At 38.1% G+C, this 22,284-nt stretch overlaps 1 protein-coding gene across 2 annotated transcripts in view; it reads right to left on the bottom strand.

Moving 5' to 3' along the window:
* Nucleotides 1-22,284, bottom strand: part of MTA3 (metastasis associated 1 family member 3) — a 136,788-nt gene that overhangs the window by 8,743 nt on the left and 105,761 nt on the right. The window contains exons 17-19 of one of the 2 annotated variants that reach the window (XM_039569010.1): nucleotides 20,164-20,195; nucleotides 12,747-12,901; nucleotides 8,087-8,114 (exon numbers count right to left, since the gene is read on the bottom strand). In XM_039569010.1, the coding sequence (XP_039424944.1) occupies nucleotides 8,087-8,114; nucleotides 12,747-12,901; nucleotides 20,164-20,195 (215 nt within the window). The remainder of the gene's footprint in view (nucleotides 1-8,086; nucleotides 8,115-12,746; nucleotides 12,902-20,163; nucleotides 20,196-22,284) is intronic. The other variant, XM_039569009.1, reaches the window with a different exon arrangement.

Here is a 22,284-nt window from a genome sequence, read left to right as displayed (position 1 = left end):
TGCAAATTGTTAGAAAAAAAACAACTACTTAAAAGAATAACCATAACTCCTTGGCAGTTATTAGATGAAATAATCACTTATTTCTCTGAGGGCTTCTTTTATCCAGAGGTACATTTGAACTGATCAGTGGATTAAATTACAGGAGGGGATACTATCTCTAGAAAGCTGATAGGCTTTTTATTCATTTCAACAGGCTTTTAAACATAATGAAAGGCCAAAATATGTGAAGAGCTGCTTGCTCAAAGAGATTTTAACTGGGATGAAGCTGTAGGCACAGATCCTTAGAAAGCTGATATGCTACTGACTGAAGGACTCACAGCACTTCCTACCTTTCTACCTGTGTGGAAATGAGAAGTATTTTATTTAACTGCTTGGCTTGCTGCTTTAGACTGTTTTTCCCCTCAACGCTTTCAGGATAAAGCTTTCCCATATTGCATTAAAATTTTAATCTAACCTCAACATGACAGAAACTAGTTAAAAATAGTTTTGGAAGGCAGAAGTGGGTTGACACTGATACACCTTTTAAAACAAGGGCCTTAGGAAATGTTAATTTATGAAAACAGAATGGAAGACTTTAATAAGCATGGGACTACTGGAAAGCTGTTGCCATGAGCCACATAGCTGCTTTATAAAACCCATGCAGATGGCAGATAGAGTGATATAACCTTTATAAGATTAAAGAAGTGCTGCTGTAGACACGCCAACATTATTTAAATGTTTTAAGAGCTTATCTCATTCTTCTCCTCCTAGCAAGGAAATGTTTTCCTTTGCTAGTGTTTATCTTCCAATTTTTTATCAATATTTATGGAACAAGACTGTTCTCAATGAACAATAATTTTTAGACACACGAGTTAAAATTACAGTGTCAGATCTTCCTAAGAATCTTAAGATAACATATTTTTTCAAGTACTGCATCACCTTAAGGGCTTCTCTGATGTTTTGTGTTTCAAAGCAACAGCTTATAGGTCCTATGCATATAGAGAAGGACACTAATAATGGGGTTAAAGCATTTTCTTTATTGGGAGGAAAAAAACAGGTCAAGTGTTTAAAGCACAGACTTCTATGACTGTGTCAAGCCTGGCCTATTGTATGGCACAAGCCACCTCTGTCTCTTTCTACCTACTGCTGATTTAAAATCTACTCAGATCAAAATCACCTTGGAGCAGAAACCATCTCATTATGTGCATTTCTAGAGTGCCTGGAACAACAGGTCTATCTACTACTGAAATTATTTCTATCCAGTTTAACTGCAAACAACTGTCACAGCTTTTGGAATAATTAACTAATTCAATAGATTTTTCCATCTTTTCATTTCCCCTGAAAATATTTCCTTAATATTCTAAAGTGGTTTGGGAGAGAAGGAATTAAAGAAACATAAAGTCCTACTCTCAGCACCACTATTCATTTTTCAGTTGAATGCTGGAACTGAAAAAACTTTTAACCCCTAAGAAACATTATAAAGAGATGCTGTCATACACTGGTCATCACATGCGGAATAAATCTAAATCCCAACAATCAGTAGTGAGATTATCCTCACAGCTCATCTGCGAGCTTGGTATTTACCACCAAGGAGCTAAGGTTACCTACTGCTGAGACAACAAAGGTTACACATCAGTTTTGGTGCAAAGCTGACTTCTCACAGAAACCAGCAGCACAGAGGCCATACCAGGGATAGGAAGAGTTAAAAAACCCCTTGATCTACTTGGCAGGAATGATGGACACCACAGACTCAACATGGACTTGCCCTGTGTTTTGGGTGGAGCTTTGTAAGCTCAGCAGGAACAACACCTCACACACAGCAGTGATGATGGCAGAGCCATGCACAGAGCCATGTTCCTCAGACAGTCCTTCCCTCCAGGAGGGGAGAAAAGCCTGTCTTTGAATTCATGGCATTTCACCAGTATCCAACTTTGTAGAGTGGAGTAGAACTACTAAGTCCTAGCAAAGGAAGTTCGATGGAATGGGTAAAAAAGTAAATTATTCATACTCCTTAAAATAAAACAATAGCTCAGGCTTCAACAGACTTGTAACCTGAGCTACAGGACAGCTGCTCTGCACTTTATCTGAAATTCATTAGCCTCTCCTTAGTTACCTTACACTGCAGAGGCTGCAAGGCAGGAAGTCTGCTTTATCCAATAAAGGGTTGCTTAACCTCTCATCCCTGGGAAGGAACATACAGGATCACTGGAGATGTGTCAATACACCGGCACTCTGGGAATCCAAGGAGCCAGAAAGCCTTCCACAGCTTACAGGCACAAACACCAGCAGATTTCAAAGCAACTCCTTTATTCTTCTTAACTATATCAGCAGGGTGAGGATGAATTCCTACTCTACACAACTCTGTCCTCTACCAAACGGAATTTTCAAAACCATCTATTTATTCTGCAGCAGGATGGCCATTCTGTATGACCATTCATTGATTAAACATCACCTGCCATGAGATGAAAAAATTACCCACATGGCAGCATATAATTTTTCCTGAGACAAGCAAGAAATTGAAGAGGAGGTGCATCAGAGCTGGCTAACAGTGGAACACAATGTTGCTTTCAACTACTCCCCAAACACCTTGCATATGAATTCACAATTCCAGCATTATCCCAGACTCTAAGATGACAAAGAACATACAACTTCTGCTTCTGGCCTTGGGCTACAAGCATTAAGTGCCATCTCCCCAGCAACATTAAATACTGCATCGAAAACTTTCAAAAATATTATGTTAACTAAATATCCTTATTTAAGTCCAAGATAAGAGAAAGCTCCCTATTATATTTTTCATAGGGGGAAAAATTATATATTATACTTCTTCATTTTTATTAGTATTTTTCTGTCCTTCTTTTCTTACCTTGCTTGATTATTTCAGGGTAGGCTTCATCTGAAGTTTTTGGCCGGAATGCTGTGCTTTACAGTATTACAGCTTATAATATTACTCAAAAGAGTAAGGCTCTTTGATTGTCAATATGCTTCCTTTTTATCAATTATGCATACGCTTTTCCTGGAATAACATATGTACCAATAGAGTATATTTGGAGAAGGTTCTCGGCATCCTGGATATTTGCTATTAAGCAAGGGCTGAAATATAAAAATTATTCAGTCTTACCAGAAACAGTTGGAGAACAAAAGTTCCCTCAAAAGCCCATCCTCTGGGGCTCCACTTCACACCATCAATCTCTTGCATAATCAGCATTTCTCTACACAGAGAAACTCCAGTGCAGAATATGGATTAGAAACCTGTAGTGTGGCAGAGGAAAGCTTTGCCACAGAATGATTTGATGCTAATTTCTAAGGTCATTTTCATGTCAAGGGTTGAAGATTTTTTAATTTGTTTTTTTTAAATATTCATGTGACCAAAGGTCTATTCAAGTTCCATTTTCTGCCACTCATCCTGCACTCCACATTTATGTCCAGCACTTTTCACATCAGTATCTCATAGTGCTTGTTGGACTGATTAATTAAAAACTGCACAGCATCCTAAAGAGTAGGTGTACAGAAATATTATTCAAGCTTACAGACAAGATGTGGAGCTACAGAAAGGTTGAATTAAATTACTTGTCTGGTGTCTCACATCAAGCAAGAGGCAACCTCAGAATTTTAGTTTGGATCTGTGCTTTCTCCACAAGAACAAGACTTGAATAGTATTTTGTCAAGTAAATGTTTTAGCCTCTACTCATAGCACAAGTTACAAAAACAGCCAGTCAAGTCTCCTGAGATGTTTGACAAGAACTGTTACTTATCTCTGTGATTGACTTTCACAGTCACAGTCAATATGTTCTCTTTGGTATTTTATATTTAAAATTCCTATGTAGTTACTTATGCAAGCGTTTTCACCAAAAGAGACCAACTAACACTTGTTTTTCCACAGCCTTACCTACATTTATGCCAGAGGGTCATGAGTTTAAAAAAACCCCATATTATCAGGGAAAGTATTAAGAATGAATGATTAAATACATACACTGAAATATGGACTAATTCAGAATTAGATCCTCTACCTATTATTTGAAATGAAGACTGATAGAGGACAACTTATAAATTAAATTTAGGGGGCAGTTCTGTGTGAATTTTAAGACTGTGAGGATCACTGACACCATATTTTTGAACATATTCATCCCGGTACAGTTCTATAATCTTTTTTGCTATTTAACTTTAGCAACAGTGCATTCACCACAGGACTTACAGAGTTTATCTGCCTACATGTACATTATTGCTGTGTATTTCTCTGCCTTCAGATGAAACAATTCTTAACTCTGTGTCCAGCTTCTATGAGCTACTATTGCTCACAGAGCACAGAAATCATAAGAAGTGGAAAATATCTCTGAACACAGACACTGTACAGTATTTGGGGATTACAATCATTAATATCTAAGATCTAATGTGATAAACCTCCATGGTTTAGGCATAGGAATGGTGAGATTGGACTAATTTTAGTCTAACTAAGCTGATGTTACTCTAGCCTTGGTATAGGTAACAATTGTATAATTAATGGTGTCTCTACCTTTCCTTTGATACTTAAGTATGTTGGTCTGACAAGTTCACATTTTTATTGTTGCTTTGTATGTTTCCCAAGTCTTTGACAGAGAAATTGGCTTCCCCCACACAAAGATGCTTATTTATAGAAAAATCTCTTCTTGTTCAATACCAAATTGGTTTTAACTCCCACAATAGAAGACGGCCAAATATTACAAGATGACACATTCCCACTGGGCATGTGGATTTAGGAAAAAGCTAAGCAGCAAGCTAACAAAAAGCTAAGCCCTAAGACTTTCAGTTAAAACATTTGATAAAGAGGATGGGGTTCAGCTACATCAAATCCTCTGTGCAAACACAAAAGACAGCTTCTGAAGGAAAACCTTCTGAAATGGCCAAATGCAGGAATCTAAAAATTTGTCAAGAAATGTAAGGAAACAGGTTAAAAGAACTGCATGGCAATCCAGTTCAACTTCAGACATACAGGGTGCGTTGGGGACTAGGTGATGTACTCTAGCTGATGGACTGTGCTCAGTGGGAGTCAGGAATGGGTTGAAGGGCTTTGCTGAATTGGGTCTGGAAGGTCTAGCAAAGCAAACAAGGTTTTTGGAAAAGTCAAGTGCTTATACAGGAGCTTCTCCACCAACACGTACATTTAAGACAATCCTTAATGCACTTATCATCCCTGTATTTCATATAAGTTGTTGGGGTTTTCTTTCTCTCCCAAGTTTCCCAAGACAGCAAAATTGTACAAAAAGGCTCATTTTAGAAATTGTGTTTCCCTTCCCAAATATAAAATTTTCTGGCTATTTCTGCACCTACTGTCTGAATATGAGAGAACATTTGTCAAAGGCAGTGGAGAAGACTGCACGTGGCTGAGTGACCCTTCTAAATGTGCCTTTGTTTCTTAGCTGAGTCGTGTGAATTAACCACATTCAAGTTCCGACCTAAGATGCAATTACAAAGCAAACTTTGGTATCTAAGCCCCCCTGGAGAGGCAGCATATTTGAATTTCTGCTCACAACAGGGCAGGATCATTTCACACAAGCCAAAGGTGTGACTTTTCAGGCAGCAGTAACTAGGTCATTTACAGCCATCTGTTCCTAGCCTCAGCCTCCCTGCGGTCATCACCAAAGCTGTGTGCTAATTAATTTTTACCTGCTAACCAGTGGAGACAGCTCTGAAACTAACAAATCATCCAGTTTCAGTCAACAGCTCCTGGACTCCTGTGAGTGGCATTTCCATGAGACTTTATTACCAGTAAAGGTAAAGAGGTTTCTCTGAAAGAAGATCCCCTGTAAGGCTTCTGACCTGCTCCGTGTGGAGCGGCCCTCTGGAAGAATGAGAAGGCTTCATCTGACTCTTCAGGCAAAGAACAGGAGTTACCTGTTCTTTGCCGCCAAATCTTCAAGCAAGTGCTTAAGCACATTCTTAATTTTGATTTGAGTAGTTAGGTATATAAATGCTTGGAGATACAGACTTAAAAGACCTGCTTGACGTTTCATGGGAAGTCTGTGAGGAAGCAGGGAGCTGAATCATGTCTTCCCAAGTCCTAAGTAAGCACTCCAAACACTGCAACATCCTTCCACTACCATGTGGCTTTAAACAGGGCAAGTAGCTTACTGCAATGCCATTGAAACTCCATTTTAAGCTGTCAGAGGATTAATACATAGCTCCAAACCAGCACGATTGTATTTCATTTGTTCTGAGGACTGATAAAGCAAACCCCATAACACTATGGGTTCTTCCAACCTCCCAGCACTATCCATTGGCACAACTTATACAGAGCTCTGAGGGGGTTTTGTGTACATGTTTTCCTTGCATATAGCTATGATTCCTTAAATTAAAAAAAATATTCACATTCTTCAAATGAGTTGTTTTAGTTCCATGGAATGAACCTGCTTTTAAAAACAAACATTTGCATTATCACAATAGTGTTACTTTGATTTAGTAGGTACTATAAAGGATCCCACAGGAGAAACTCATGAAGGTGAATATTGAAAGAAAATGTCTTTAGACCCATGAAAGCTGCTCAATGGGAAATGAATGGCAAGAGATTATGATCTAGTTTCTACACTGCTGCTTGTGATTCTGTATCACAGTATCTCAGCTGGGGCTCAGAAAAGTGTGATTTATAAGGTGTGAACAGTGCGCAGCATTCATGAATAGCCCACACAAAATAAGGTCAAAATAACATCTCACAGAAAATATTATGCTCTCTCATGAGCATACAACAGCTTTGAATGGGAGTTAACCAAGTAGGATGGCTCCTAAACTGTAGCAAGGCCAGTTTCTCCCCATATTCCTCACACAGTATCGTCATGGTGACTGGAGAGAACTGTTAGTTCACCTGGACTCAGATATAACCAATCAATAAGATATTTGCAATCCTATCAGCAGAGATTAAACAGAATTCTAAGGTATATATTCTGTAATCCCTACTTTTCAAGATGTATAACAACTATATAATACAACAGAAGTAAAGGAACCAGAAAATGACATCCTTAGAGACTGATACGGTTTTTTGTTAGAGAGCTGGTGCATCATATTCTCAGGCTTGCAGCTGATGCTCCAAGAGTGCAGCCAGGCATCTTCTTGCAGCTGGTTACAGGACTGGGGTCTAAAGACCATGGTGCCATGCAGGAAAGAAGTGAAAATACACTAGGTCAGGATCCAAGTATGGTGTAGCTCAAAACCAGGATCCCAATTCAAATCAAGGTGCCTCATCTTTATGAAAAGCAGAGGTCAAAAATATGGTTTTTTGGTTTGGTGCACAAATTTTTTTGCACAGCTGGGGCCAGCTAGAAAAGAAAGAGTAAACGTACCCATGGACATTTGTGTGGTAGGAATTGCACACGTGAGGAGGAAGAAGGAGCAGAGCAGTTAACACTGGAGCTCTGGCTCGGATGTAGATCTGCAGCTCTGCACCATGTGTCAGACCCCCAGCACCGAAGCCTTACTCCTCCAGCTTTCCTTTTTCTCCCGGCAGCGTGCTGCAATGCAAGCACTGTGCATGGATTACAGCGCACGTGGGAGAGAGAGGGGGCAGGGGCAGGTCACCCACAACTCTTAACTCGGGCTTTGGTTCTCGCAGGGGTTCAGTTTGTGTTCCAAGGTACAGGTTAGGGTTTCCACGGATAAAGCTGCACTGCAGAGAGGGCCAGCAGCATGTGCAGGAGCACGGAGGGCTTTGAGCACTAGCATGGCTCTCCCCCTCTTCTGCAAGAGAAGCAGACCACTGACAGCATGGCAAGACTCAACATTCTGCAGCAGCTGGTTGTCAGCCTCACATTCTCTTCTTTCTCAACATGCAACTTTGGTTTTTAAGCTTTTTTTGTGTGTGCTATGAGACATGCATAAATAAAAATGAGTGGTACCAGGTAATTATCACAGCAATTGTGATATCCTTATGTAGCATCTCAACAAATCAAGGGAAGCTTTTTCCTTTTGGAGACAGAACATGAAGTGAGGGATACGAAAATTGCCTACATAATGCTGCCACAGGGATGCCTCTCAAATCATTTTATCAGCAAAAAAAGGAAGCCATGTCTGCTGGTAACAGCTAAAGATCACGTTCTAATTTCAGCAGTTGCAGTTAACTCATTCCCAATGGAGATGCACTTACCGTGAGAAGGTTTCTAACTGCTTCAGCACTGAAAGGAAACAAGCATTGAGTCATTCAACTGCAGATCTATATGCAAATATGCTTTTTGGCCCATGAAGGGAAAGCATACAGAATCCGCTGCTATAATGCAGTCAGCCAAACATTTCCACGCATTTCTTATAATGCAAACGCTGGGAAAAAAAAAAATCATTTACCAACCAGTGTTTTAGCTGTCCCTATACAAGTGTGATCATTGGCATGCACATGCACTCTGTTAGGGACAGAGCATGTGTATAGGAAATATAGGCACACTGCATACCTAGAATTGGTAAGAAAAGTTTTAATCAATAGATATATTCCCCTTGACATCGAATGGTTCAACAGTAATATTATTAATTTTACTCAAAGATTATGTTTATATCTTATATAATTCAAGATATATTAAGCCAATACATTACATTTTTATTAAACTTCTGAAGACTGTAATATGAACTGTTCCATTTTTTTCAATTATTAACTCCCAGAATAGTGATTCTGTATAAAGAATCTAGTTCCACACAATATGGTAATTTTGGTCTGTTGACCTCTAGTTGGGCCTACAATAGAATCCACATCACAGCTAGCCCAAAAAACTTTCTTAAAGCAAAGGTGATTTAGTATAAAGAATTAATAAAATGCTTTTATAGTTAGGAAACTTCTGGCTTATCCTAAAGCATACACTTAGTGCTAGGAGGGCCCTAGCAACTAATATCTAAGAATATTAAAAAGAAATAATTCTTTTGGTGAGCAATGATAAACGTGAGGCTCTTTAAAGAGTGACTTTTTCAATGAATTGTGTAAACAGATTTCCACTTTAGAATAAAATCTTGAGCAAGTTATTTCACAGCAGGGAATGAGAATTTCTTTTTAATTTGAAAAGGATAAGAATAAAGAAAAATACAAAAATATTAAATCCAGTAAAGATCAACAAAAATTATGATGTAATGTCAGAAGGTAAGTGTTCTCAAACTGCCATGTGGTTTTCTGCCTAGATTGATCCCTGCTGTGAGCTTGTGACTGAACAGAGGCAGGGAAATCCCATGGGAGCTGGTCTCACACAGGCATCGGGGAGGGTTTAGAATGGAGAGTGCAGCTTGTCGCCAGAGATGAAATAGCAAAACTGGGACCTCTGTATTTACTGGCAAAACTCACTGAGCCTGCTGACAGGTATTCAGAGGGGCATCCACATATCCATACAGCAAAATTCACAAGGATGATCCCTTCAAGGCACTAACATGCAGACAGATGGAAAAACTCTGTCTCTTCACCAAAGTGGCCGTGGGCTGTAATGACTGGGGCTCAGCACCATGTTAAGGCGCAGCTCAGCTCTGCAGAGGCAATGGGGCTGGGAGAGAGGGAAACACAAATGGGAGTTCTGCTGCCATTTTTCCCCAGATGTGCAGCTACTGATAAACAGCGGGGGAGGAAATGGCTTTCAAATAGCTACAACTTAAAAAAAAAACCCCACAGCTGAAATGTATGAGGATGTGCATTTCAACTGATGTGAAATACATTCCTGTTCTACTCTGAAGGGCAGATTAGCACCTAAAAATTTGTTGAACTTCAGATGTAAATTCCAGTCCTTGTGTTTCTATGATACATATGCTCACACTAATTTTCGAGGATACCTGCAGTCATTGTTGAACTGTGGCCTGAGTGTAGAGGGAAGGGCACTGCCCTAAAATTCTAGAGTAACTCCAAGGGTTACCCTGGAAAGCTTAGATGATATATAACTCCCAGAGTTATTTTCACTGCTCTTCGTATTTCACTCCCTACATATCTGTTGCTACAAATATCTCAAATCTGTGAGCAATTAGATACACAAGAGTTAACTTCACAGAAATACTGCTTAAATTCAGAGAGGAAAGGGTGATTGTTAAAAATTAATATTATTAAAAATTTCTTCTAAAATGGAGTCATACATACATGTATTCACCTTATCTATTGATGAATAGTAACATTTAGAATGCTCATGTCCATCTTTGGTTTGATTAGCATAAAATAGACTGGTACTTCATTTAGTCTAGAAGCAATATTATTACTCTTTTTTTTCTCAGCCAATATCAACAGTCTATTATAGTATAGGCTCTTAAAGCTAAATTTCTGTGAAAATTTACACTCTAGACTCCCTACTTGATGTTTTATAGAAATGTGCATCTTAAACATTAATTCACTAGACAAAAAGAAATATTTTAGGACAGAGAAATGAAAATTGTTGTGGACTGTTGCAAAAAAAAATTATACTGAAAAATATTTTCCTTTTTGCAGGCTTCAATTACTCTGAAAAATATTTTTCCTTTTGCTATAATTATCATGTGTCTCTCTCATATGTATTTTTAATGAAAAAATTCATCTGATAAAACAGATTGGATCCTGATGGAGCACAAAAAAAGTGCCCTAAAGAACCAGTTGTGACCTTAGATGGGGCAATTATTTCTGAGCTGAGTGTTCAGAACATGTTCAGAACTTAATGGTTTCTCCCTGGCAGCTCATTCTGATTGGCTACTTTTTTTATTTTTCCATTCTGTGTCAGGACTGGGTAAATTGTGTGCTGCTTTTTCAAACATCTCCCTAGATGTCTCTTTCCATTGCAATTATATTGTGTTCAACTCTGTCCTGGCAGTGCTGAGCTGTGTGATCTCCTATCACAGGGCAGGCTGCCTGTCAGGGACTGCTCTCTGCCTCCACCTGCCCTCAAAGAACAGAGCATTTAATTGTTGTCTTGGACATTAGGGCATTCCTAGCAGCAGAACCAGGCAGTGCTTTCCACTCGAAGCTCTGAAGGCTGGAGACTTTCAGAGCCCAGAGGAGAACAAGCTACCCCATCTCTAAATAATCACAAAGTAAAGGTGAAAGGAATCAAAGGAAAAAAATTAGAAAGGAGAAGGCACAGCTGAGGGAAGGAATCGATGGGGATGGTATGAGGACAGGAAAATACAAAAAAACCTAAGAAAGAATGGAAAAGCCCTGTGAAAGACAAGGAACAGATCTCCTGTGAAACAGAGTTTCAAAGGGTAACAAGCATTCTCTGCTGTGCTGCTCCAGCACCTGCCAGAGTGATGCAGCAGCACATGTTCAGGTACCTGCTTGTTTGAGGAGTATCAGTGAGGTCCAACTTCCCTGTGCTCCCCATACCAGGAGGTTTCAAATGTTACTCTTTAAACTGTTCATTACTGGAGAAGAGCAGCAGACACAGACCCCTGAGGACTAAGACCCTTGTTTGCACCCCACCCTGGCTGCAGAACCACAAAACAGTGGTACCTCTGCTTGCTCCCTGGCCTGGGTATGGTGTCTGCAGCCCTGGGAGCAGGGAAGGGGATTTCCTAGGATGGGAACAAGCAGAGCTGTCATGGATGAGTGATTTGCAAAGCCAGGACTCATCTCACTACACTTCAACCACCTAAAATTTAAACATCTAGTCCAGGTAAGTTATTTGGTCTGCCTGTGAGATAAGTGGGGAGATCACTGCCCGTGTAAGACTCTTCTCATCCTTTGACAGGTGCTTGTCTATAACATTGGGAAAAATTAAATTGAAAATTCTAAAACTTCAAAAGGTAACCAGTCTCACTTTCAGGATCCAATTGCTAGGGATTAGGCTGATATTACTAAGGTCTTTGTATCAAACAATTTTCAAAATGCCATCAATCTGGGCTGGAATCAGAAGCCTAAGAGCTCATCAGCTCATCATCCTCTTACCACTCTCTCTGAATTGTTGCATTCCTCATTAAAAAAAAAAAAGGTGCCATAATCAATTATGTTGAAATAACCACCAAATTATCATGTGCTAGTATGTTAACTCTCCTAGCTGAATCTGCCATTAATGGGATTAAACATGCACAGTTTCCTTGGTTATCTCTACATTTGCATATGTTCTTTCCCTTCCCTCTTTTTATTATTTACATTTTTCTTCAACTACCAGCTTTTCTAGGCTTGTGAAATAATCACAGAAGTGAGGAACAGTCTGATGTTGCTTGCTGTAATTAAGCAAGATATTAAAGGTTTTTAAATAACAGGCCCAGCAAACACAGTTTACAAAAACAGACTGCAACTTCTTCTCTTAGTCTGAAATAAATCAGGGAAGGGCCAGACAGGGGAAGAAAAGAACAGAACAGAGGAACCTCCAGAAAACTAGTGACTCTTCCATGATATCAAGCCTTTTTGGAAAAAGCAAAAGCTCATTAAATTTTACCAATTAATCTGTAACTGAAAGGCTGACGGAGATTATTATCTCCATTGCTTTTAAAGGAAATCAACTTCTCGCCTGGAAAGATGCTATCAGCTATATATTTCTCCACTGTGTACTATCTCTGAAGTTCTGAAAATTTTAGAGGATAACCTGCATTGTAGATGCATTTATATTTTGCTGAATGATCAGAGGTGCCCTAAACATCATTGTAGATGAACCACAATCAGTGTTAATTTAAAAGGTCTAATCTTTGCCACAGAGAAGTAGCACTAAGTCTCATTAATAAAATGCTGATAATATTAGTAGATAGAAGATGCAAAGTTTGGCTTGTACCAAAAATTGGTCTCTGCTGTAATGTGACCTCAGATAATAATGTCAAAACTGTTACTGAAATATTGGATCAGTAGCACGTATGCAGTGAAGCCTCATTCCCTGCTAAGGTTTCACTTTTCTTACCTGGTCTCTTCTGTAGCTATAAAGAAACCATCATCTGAAGCATCGAGCCAATTTTGCCTCTGTCTCTTGATCACTGGAATGGTGCTTGTCTTAATGGCACTTGCACTGGCTTGCAAGGCCTTACCATTAGCCATGTGGATGTGGGGAGCAGCGTGCTGAAATGGTAATAAAAGGGAAAGGTGTTTGTCTGAGAAGAAGCATAATTCCATTACCAAATTCTGCTGTACAGGGCAGCCTACACACGTCTCAAAACCCGGCTCATCGGCCCCAGCCTGTACCTGGGGGTAAGATAACAACCAACCTGTGCCCATTGACGTGTTTTATGCATAGGTCTTAAAGCTCTTTAAAAACTAAATTAACTATTGCTAATGCCATTTTATACAAAAAGATCTTGAGGCATGAATCAATGCTATGAACTAAGCAGTTCAGAAACAGAAACTCATTGCTTTTAGGAGAGAATTAAAATTTTCTGAGCAAAAAACCCTAACATTCCAAGCAATGAAACACAAGACCTATTTTTTCATCCAAGTATGGCACTAAGCTAATTTCAAAAAATTCATACTTCTCACTTTGCATGTCCTTACTCTGCCTGTCTTTCCTTTTAAATAGAAGTCACTGAGTAAGACAAGTGGTTTGGTCCTGCTGCTTACCTGAATGGAAGCAGGAAAACAAAAGTTTATATCACCATGCTGGTGCCATGGTTCTTAGGTTTAATTACTTAGGTAGTTAGAGCTACCTGAAATACATCTGCATTCATTCCATAACTGATAACATTAAACAGAAAACAATGCATTAATTTTCCACTAAACCTTTACCTGGAGTAATTGTGCAAGTACTCAGATCTAACAAGAGAAGCTGCCTTCTGACACATGAGGAGAGAATGAAAATGTTTTCTGTATCATTTATAGGAAATGTTTTGGAAGAATACACCATGACAAAAATACTAGTCTTGGAAATCTTAATCTTGTTTCCCACATAATTGATTAGCAGCAGGACTAATTAACAAAAATTGGATGAAAACAGATATGATAGGAGACATTATACAAAGATGAAAATTTGCTTACTCTATCTCCCATGGATTCAACATCGTGTTTCTTAGGAAGAAGTACTATTTTCTTGGTGAAATAATACCAGTATTCCACATTACTGGTAGCATTTTTGTAACATTCCTATAATGCACACAGTGCTGGACATTGGCGGGAGTACCCCCTAAATAGGGCACCAACACCACCATCACTGAGTAAGGAAGGGGCTGGTAGCACCCACAAAGACCAGCAGAACAGAACACAGAGCTGATCTCTTAAATCATGTCACAAAAACATAAAAGCCAGAAAAGATAAACAAGGGCATCATTTTTTCTGAACAATTCTTACACTCACATTCAAAGCATTCTATTCACATTCTGACACAACTTTCACCACACCCTGATCCACACCATTTGCTCTCTCCAGCAGGACAAATTTTATGCATCAGACAGAAAATTCCAGTATTCATTATGCTACTGTGAGTAACTGAGCCATCTCCTCTGTGATTCCTTAGATTTCATGTAAAGAAACCAAACCAGAAGAGGAGAAACAAGACATCAAAAGTGAGTGATTCACATAGAAATCTCTCTTTGAGCTGAACTATTTTATTTTGTCTTAAAAACAAAGATTTAGGGTGAATTTAGTTGTTGTTGCACACAGGGTCATAAAATTATCTTTGTAGCCTTTTTAAATATTTACCCAATTTTTTCCCATTTTTTCATTCAGTGCCTAGACTGCAGTTTGGCTTTCACATACTATTTTGTATTGGCTTTGGTGGGGGAAAAGACGTAAAAGACATGTTACTAAAATTCAGCTGTTATTTAGAATAAATTCAGGATAAAGTACATAGGTGCCATGAAATCAGAAATTCATTAAGGTTTTTAACTGCTGATCTCTTCTTGTACAAAGTGGGTAGTGCTCAAAAAGAGAGTAAGAAGTCATGCATGGAAAACATTGCCACACATCAGATTTCCCACTCAGGATTTGTAGCTGGCAATTGCCAGTGCCACACACAACATTCAAGGGCTCCAGTGGTATATTTTTTGTTGTGCTTCCCTCGTCAAAAATGGGTTTAAGTTATCTTATATAATGGTTCTGATCTTTTCCCAGGCTCCTTTCTAATACACCACTGAATGTTTCCTTTAGTCAAGAAGTGCAGGCAAAAAATGTTCAGGAACTATACAAGTTACAAAAAGTGTATTTCCTATGGCATAAACTCTGAAAAACAGTGAAACCTGATGGAAAAAGTACTTGTCTTTTCACAATACTTTTTCCCCTGGCAGAGCCAGATATTGCAACTAATTCTGAACTTCTGTTTTTTCTACTTTTATTAGCCCCTAACCCTCATTCCAGGCAAGAGATAACGTTATAGAAAATGACACAACGCTTACAATATAACCTCATTTCTGTTGCATCAAATTGGTTAGAATTTTCTCTTTTATTTCCCTTCTGTCCCAGCCCTTTCAAGCCATTTGAAGAAATTAATTACATTTCACATAAGGACAAGAGAAAATAAGATCATTTTTCTCCAGTCTGTGCTAGGGACCACATTAATTTCAAGTTAATAAAAACAATTGAAGCTCTTGACCAGGCAATCAGTTCATTAGTTCCTCTCAAAAAATATATTCACCAGTGTGTATGAAAATGAGCATTCAATGCCACTGTCACACTAATATCACCACCAAGAGCAAAATGAACTTTCATACAAAGTACTCGTTAAATGCTTTTCTTTTATGATGATGATGAATTCAAATCTTCCCCCCTAGCACACAGTTATGCCAGGTTATGAAAGCCTAGGGAATATTCCCTGTGCTACCAAAGAATTCCTTCTCATTTAAAACCCTGCTTGCAGCAAGCTTCAGTAATTTCCTTGCAATGCCACCGTGTGCAATCAGCTGCTGGTGCTTTGATTCTGACAGTGTACATCGCTAATGAGCTGTGCTGTGAGTTTGCAGCAGAGCCACTGGTGCTAAGGGTCTGCATACCAGGGGCACAACTGAGCAGCACCTGCATCAGCAGTTTGCATTTTGGACAAAACTTCCTCCATGCTGAGTGACTCCTTCCTCCCAAGTTCTTCATCTCAGTCTGAGTACATTCATTGAGATCTCTTGTTCCTCTAGGACAAAATTGTTCCATGCTCAAAGACATCAGGAGAAAAACATCTGAGTGCACTTGAAAGAAAAACTTCTCAAGACAAAGGGAGTTCTGATTCAGGCAAAGTTACATCCAGTAAAGAACACAAATATTTAAGTCAGCAGGGCGTTACCTCTGGAGAGAATCTCCCCTGTCCAGCAGGTGGTGTCCATGCTGCAAGACCGAACACACCCTCAGAAAGAAAAGGCAATCTTTTCAGGGTCTTCAACAAGGAGGAGCTTACGTAAAGACTGTTTGTTGTACAGCTTCACCTGTCCCCTGCTGATCCATTTCTCTGCTGCTTGCAAGTGCTGCTCATCAAAACTCGCCTGGCAGGGGCATGAATTTCCCATCTGCATTCATTTCACAGTGGGCAACTGAGATACTTCCAATGTTCAAGGAAAGCAGGAGATCCCTTCGTGAAGAAGTTACATGTCTTCCTCCCTCTCAAATCTTCTGGAAGCAGCAGCACTGAGTTACAACTGTAAATCCAGGTCTTTGAACACAAGGTGCACTGGGCATAAGGCTTTGCTGTGGCAGGGAAACCAAGGAATTGGCTGTATAGAATCACTGTACACATGATGTCTGCTGCAGTGGCATCTACGAGTCCAATGAAGTCTGGATACCATTCCAAAACCACCTTATATTAAAGTGGCAACTGAATACAGCATTTTTATTAACAAGGGTAAATCTCCTGTCCTCACTGGCTCCCAGAGAAGCACAAGAGTACTGAGACGCATGAGGGTAAGGCAAGAGAGGAATCCTGTACAAATTCAGAAATGGGACTCAGATCCCAAATCACAATTGAGGTTCCTGTCTATAAGTTGCTCAATTTGTACTGCTACATAAGTGGCCAAGAATTTATTCATTGAGAGCCACTAAAAATTCTGAAAAGACACTGAGGTCTGAAAAGACATCCAGCTTTAAAATAATACATAACACCCACAGTCATTCAAAGTGTAAAAACTAACAGTGAACATTTGTACTATGGCTGAAGGAATGTTTAACTGAACTATCATAAATTCCTAAGTGGACTTCAAATGTTTTCCCCATTGTTTCAAAAATGAAAATATTCCCAATGCCTTAAATTAATATTTTAAAGTTTTTTTATTACATCTTTAAAAAAAAAAAAATCAATTCAAATCAAGCCAAGCAAAAGAAGCTCTTTACAAGGAGAAAAAAAGTCGCTAGAAGAAATCAGCTTTGCTCAGATGACTGGCAATAACCCATATTAAATGGTTCCCCATATTTTGCATTGACCTAATTATACAATACATCATTTAAAACAAGTTTAGAATTACTTTAAGTTTAAATCAGGTATTGATTCTCTTTTGTCACACCTGAAGTATTCCTATTTCCAAAGGGATTAGCATTATACCTTTAATGAGCATCAGGGTTAGGGGCTGGTTTAGTTATTCATAGAAATGTGAGATTAATGCAAAAATGAATACCCTAACTCAGCATGAAGTCACAAATGTTGATAATAGCATGCAGGCACACAACCACTTTGGGTATAGGATTTCATTTAAAAACCCAAAGGCTATTAAAAATGAAAGATTTTCAAACAACAGATCATATACAAGAAAATAACCAAGTAGTCATCACAAGTGTAACTTTGGAACCTCTGGATTTGCTACCAAACCTTTCACAAACACCTACAATTGTTGTAATGATGAAAATCTAAGTCAATGACTTTTCTGTGCAAGGGGGGGAAACCACCAAAAAATCCCAAAAGAAACAACCCTCCTAAAAGATGACAGCTAACTTGCCAAAGCATCTGAGCCAAAATACTGCAAAGTTTATAGTCCCTGTTTGTCATAGATGGTACACAAGAGCTATATAACCTCTGAATAAATCATGCCTCAGAAGGCATCATTTTGAAGTAAACAGTTATTTATGGAAATCAGTAAATTAGTAATGAAAGACTAACCTAGGCAACCATCCACAGAATAAGAGGAAATTTATTTTTTAATATAAATAAATATATTTATTTATATTAGTTAAAACATAGAGCATGCCCTCCCTCTCCCTCCCATCACACAGATGCTTAAATTATTTTCTGTGGTTTTATTTTTATGAACAAGAATCTGAAACAAAAAACAGGTGGGTATCATTGCATTTAAATACAGAAGAAAAATTCTTGTAATGTTCTCAGAAAAACTGCACTTTGTTTTTTTAGCAGACTACACTCTATACCTTGCTGGCTTTGACTTTAACATAAATCTGAATCTTCAAGACAAGATCAGATTTAATGCCTTACATTATTTCACCACCTATAAATGCAACTTTAAAGACCAAATACTTCACTTTGGTAAGATAAAAGCTTTTTTAGATCAAAGCATCCAAGGCAGTAATACAAATTTGCTGTGATACTTACATGTTCTGTTGACTAAAGGTCATACTTTAACTTTTTATGTTACAATATAACCATAATCAGTCAGAATAAAGGGGACTTCATTTCGGAGTAACTATTTATTGCAGCAGCCATTATACATTGGCTCTCAGCAGTATTCCTTTACTACATCTGTACTGAATGCATAATCTCATAGTGTTGGTAATTCAAGGAACAGCATATTTTCTGGTTTCACTGACAATTTCTACATACTCACTGGAGAGTAATAAAATTTTCTTTTACACATTCAGTTATGCTTTAGTTGCAGAGAAGAGCGGACATTGCTCTAACAATTTCTCACTAAGCAGAATACCTATTTTTATTTCTACTTTTATTTATTTAAGTGCAATGAACAATTACTGCACACTGACTGCAGAACATTAGCCTGAGGTCTCAGCCAGCTGAGTTGTCAGCACAGAGGTCTGCAGAGGTTCACAACACAGGAACCTCAAGAACTTGAGCTATTTAAAAACCTTTTCCATCTCTCTTTAAAAGTTTGGACATGTTTTGGTGTGAGAAAGAAATTATATAGGCAAAACCCCCACTCTTTTGGGTCAGTTTATAGAACTGTTCTGGTACATTAATGGAAAAGAGAGACTGAGTATCTTCAGAGTACAATTAATAGGACAAAAAGAGTACAGGTAAAGCAGAGTGAAGGGTTCACCAGCTTCAACACAATTGTCCTGCTCTTTTCCTGACACCAATACAGAATGGAAAAAACATTGAAAAGTTTTTCAATCCCTTCCAAAATTTTACAGCAGAGGAATGCACTTGAATAACTGAGCATCTTCTTTTGAAATGTCTATTTAAAACAAATCCATGACAAACAAGGATTGTATCCCACCCAGCAGGAAAGAGAAATATCACTTTTTCCAGACATCTCTACTATTTTGAAAGGTTGTGATCTCTAGTCCTTACCTATTTATAATTCATTTGCACTGGATTATTAATGACCATTGACGATAAGGACAATGAACTATATTAACCTTTTATGCCCTGCAGAGTCAAGAAATCCATGTGGGAATTTACATGTCCCACAAATGCTGTACATACAGAAGAGGTAACTGAACTTGACGGGATACCCTAAAAACTGTAGGAATGGAAACAAACAAGCTCATGTCATGATTTGCTGGGGTTTATTCTAAAATTTCAGCACTCGCCCCAAAAACTGGCCTTTCTCCAGAAGCAGAAAGCCCTCTCCTCAAACACCCACAGGATAGGCATCAATCATTCCCTGTCAGAGGAAGGTTTTCTTTGTGTGAACTGTTGTTCAGCCCTTACCTAACTTTTGTTATGAGTTTGAAACAGAAAGAGACCGACAACATTTCTCACCCTATAAAAATGCAAGATAGACACTAAGGGCATGACATTTTTTTACATAAAACTTTCTAATCTCATTTTTGAAGGTGTATCTGTCCCCTTAAACATTTACCTATTTCTGGAACCCAAATTATCAAACCCAAGCTAAAGTCAGAGACTGGCCTCTCAGGAATGTGATGCAAGAAATTACTCAGCTATTGTTCTGAACTTTAAATGTGCTCTGACTCATGTGATATAGACAGAATGCAAGAAATTTTATCAACATTAATTTGACATAATCAAAAATCACTTTAACACAGAACACAGAATTGTAACTGGATTTTTCAGCTATTCAAACTGATAGCACTGTTACCTCTTAAGCTCTTCGACCTCTCATTTTTTGCCAAGATTTCTCATGAAATAAAGACAGACTCATTTTACCTCTACAGTGATATTGGACTTTATAAAAAAATGCCAATGTCTTAGGATACTACTACATCTACTTCATTTTTAAAGGAAAAATCATAGCTATAGACAGATCAATACCTATAATCTCCTCTATACTTACCATTATTGTTCTTGTTGTATGGCTGGATGATTCTGGAAAATAAAAGAACCACAGCGTATTAGAAAGTTTTCTTTATCCACAAAAGCCTTATTTTCTGATGCTCACCCTGAAGGCTACTGTTCAGCTACAACAATGAACACATCAAAAATGCACAGACTGGAAAGATTTCTCAGGAAACGAGCATAAGACCCATCATTGGTCCTGAATATATATGGCATGCTATAATATGCTGTTAAGTGCACCGTCCTCTTTGCTTAATTATCTTCTTCTGCAAGAAAATATAAAAATGGAACTAATTCATAATTCATGTTTGAAGAAGTAAGGGTTTTTTTCCATTTTGCATTTAACATATGGCATCATGAAGGATTAGCTCTGCAGACAAAAATACAGATAGTATCAACATAATTCCATTACTGTTCCCATTTCAAAAGAAGTTTTATAAAACTAGACAACCCTTTTTCTGAGAATTTTGAGATGGATGCTCAGTCTGAAAGTGACAAAGCATATTGAGAAACGCAACATGCAGAAATGTTAAATATTCTCCCCTATATGGTAAATCTGGAGTCAGTGACCTGAACTCATGGTTATATTTATATAAATTGCAGAGCAATCACTACTAGCCAATAACTAACACAGATTTCACCCTGCTGTTTAACTCAGATTACTTTCACTTTTTTCTTTCCCCAAGAACAGAAATCACACTCTCTTTGGCTTTAAAATGCTATAGTTCACATATTAGAGACATTGTTCTTTTTCAAAGCAGTGCAACTTCAGTAAAAAAAAAAAACCAACATTTAAAAAACCTGCAAGAAAACTCACTGCTGGTCTATAAGATGCAAGATGATACTGCCACCAGTCTCACAGGCTTGCTCAAAAATTTGGGTAGGACACCTCATGGGCTATAGCAGAGTTCTTAAGGAAGGGACATTTATCAACACTACATGCAGTTCTGCATAAAATGTACACAATTCTGAATGAATTGAATCAGCAGAGTCCTAGTTCTGCAAGTGAGATAAATGCAAAATAATTACAATTTTTTTTATTCTTGCCTTGGTTCTAAATTGTGACTCTTACAGGGTTTCCAGCTGGTATCACACAAAGAATTCTTGAGTGATATTATTGCTAAAAGTAGTATTAAGGAGATTAAAAGGACATGAGAACAGCTGCACATCTCTTTCTGAAAAAAAAAAGATGATTACACTCTTAAACTGGCATTTCTCTTCCATTTTGAAGAGTCACCTTAACCAGCATGAAGGTGTAGTTCAATCACTGACAGAAAAAAGATAAGTAATTTTAAACATCTCAAACTATAAACTCCAACATTCAACAGAAATTCCTGTATCTAGTGTACATTTACATTTGTACAAGTCTTCATCCTCACTCACTTATAAATAAAAAACATTTATATCGTTAAGGTCACATTGACAGAGGTACTGGAATGTGAATACCTACCTAAAGCCAGTGATATTTTAGTTGTGGGCTCCTCTACCAGCCCTCCTTTCCTCTTTTTTTTCACACAAAAGTTATCATATATAAAAATACATTTAGGTCACCAGTCCTCCAGGCAATTCTTAAACTGGTAGTATGAAAACTAAATATTGTGACAGTCTACTGCTTCCTGATACTTGAACATATTTGGCACTCTTATAAAGTAAGAGAAGATCACAGTAGAGTGAAGAACTCTATAATCTGTTAATTTTTTATCCTCAAAAAGTAATTTTTGTTATTATAACTTTTTTTTTTTTTCTTTTTTTTTGGACATCCCAGTAAAATAACATTTCAGGACCTGAATGTTCCTGAGAAAACCCAGGGACTGCATTCATGGAATAATGAATAATTGAGACAAAAATTCATTCCACTTATAAGCCTAAATACCCAGACAAAAACCCCAATGAACTTATCACCAAGAGCACAGTATTTCCTGAAGAATCCTGAACTTAGGCAGAATTACCTGGTTAAACACAAAGAATGGGGCTTCTTGTCTCTTGAAATGCAGAGGAGATAAATTACACAGCACTTTCAGTCACTCTCAAAATGATCAAAGCCAACAAACAAAAATCCATACTTTTTATATGGAGATACTTGAAACCTTCCCTCTTACTCAGAGGTGCTGTGCTTTTG

Source organism: Corvus cornix, chromosome 3 (assembly GCF_000738735.6).
Source record: "Corvus cornix cornix isolate S_Up_H32 chromosome 3, ASM73873v5, whole genome shotgun sequence".
NCBI classification, from domain to species: domain Eukaryota; kingdom Metazoa; phylum Chordata; class Aves; order Passeriformes; family Corvidae; genus Corvus; species Corvus cornix.
Note: the sequence above shows the minus strand (reverse complement) of the source record. Positions and strands in the feature narration are given on the sequence as shown.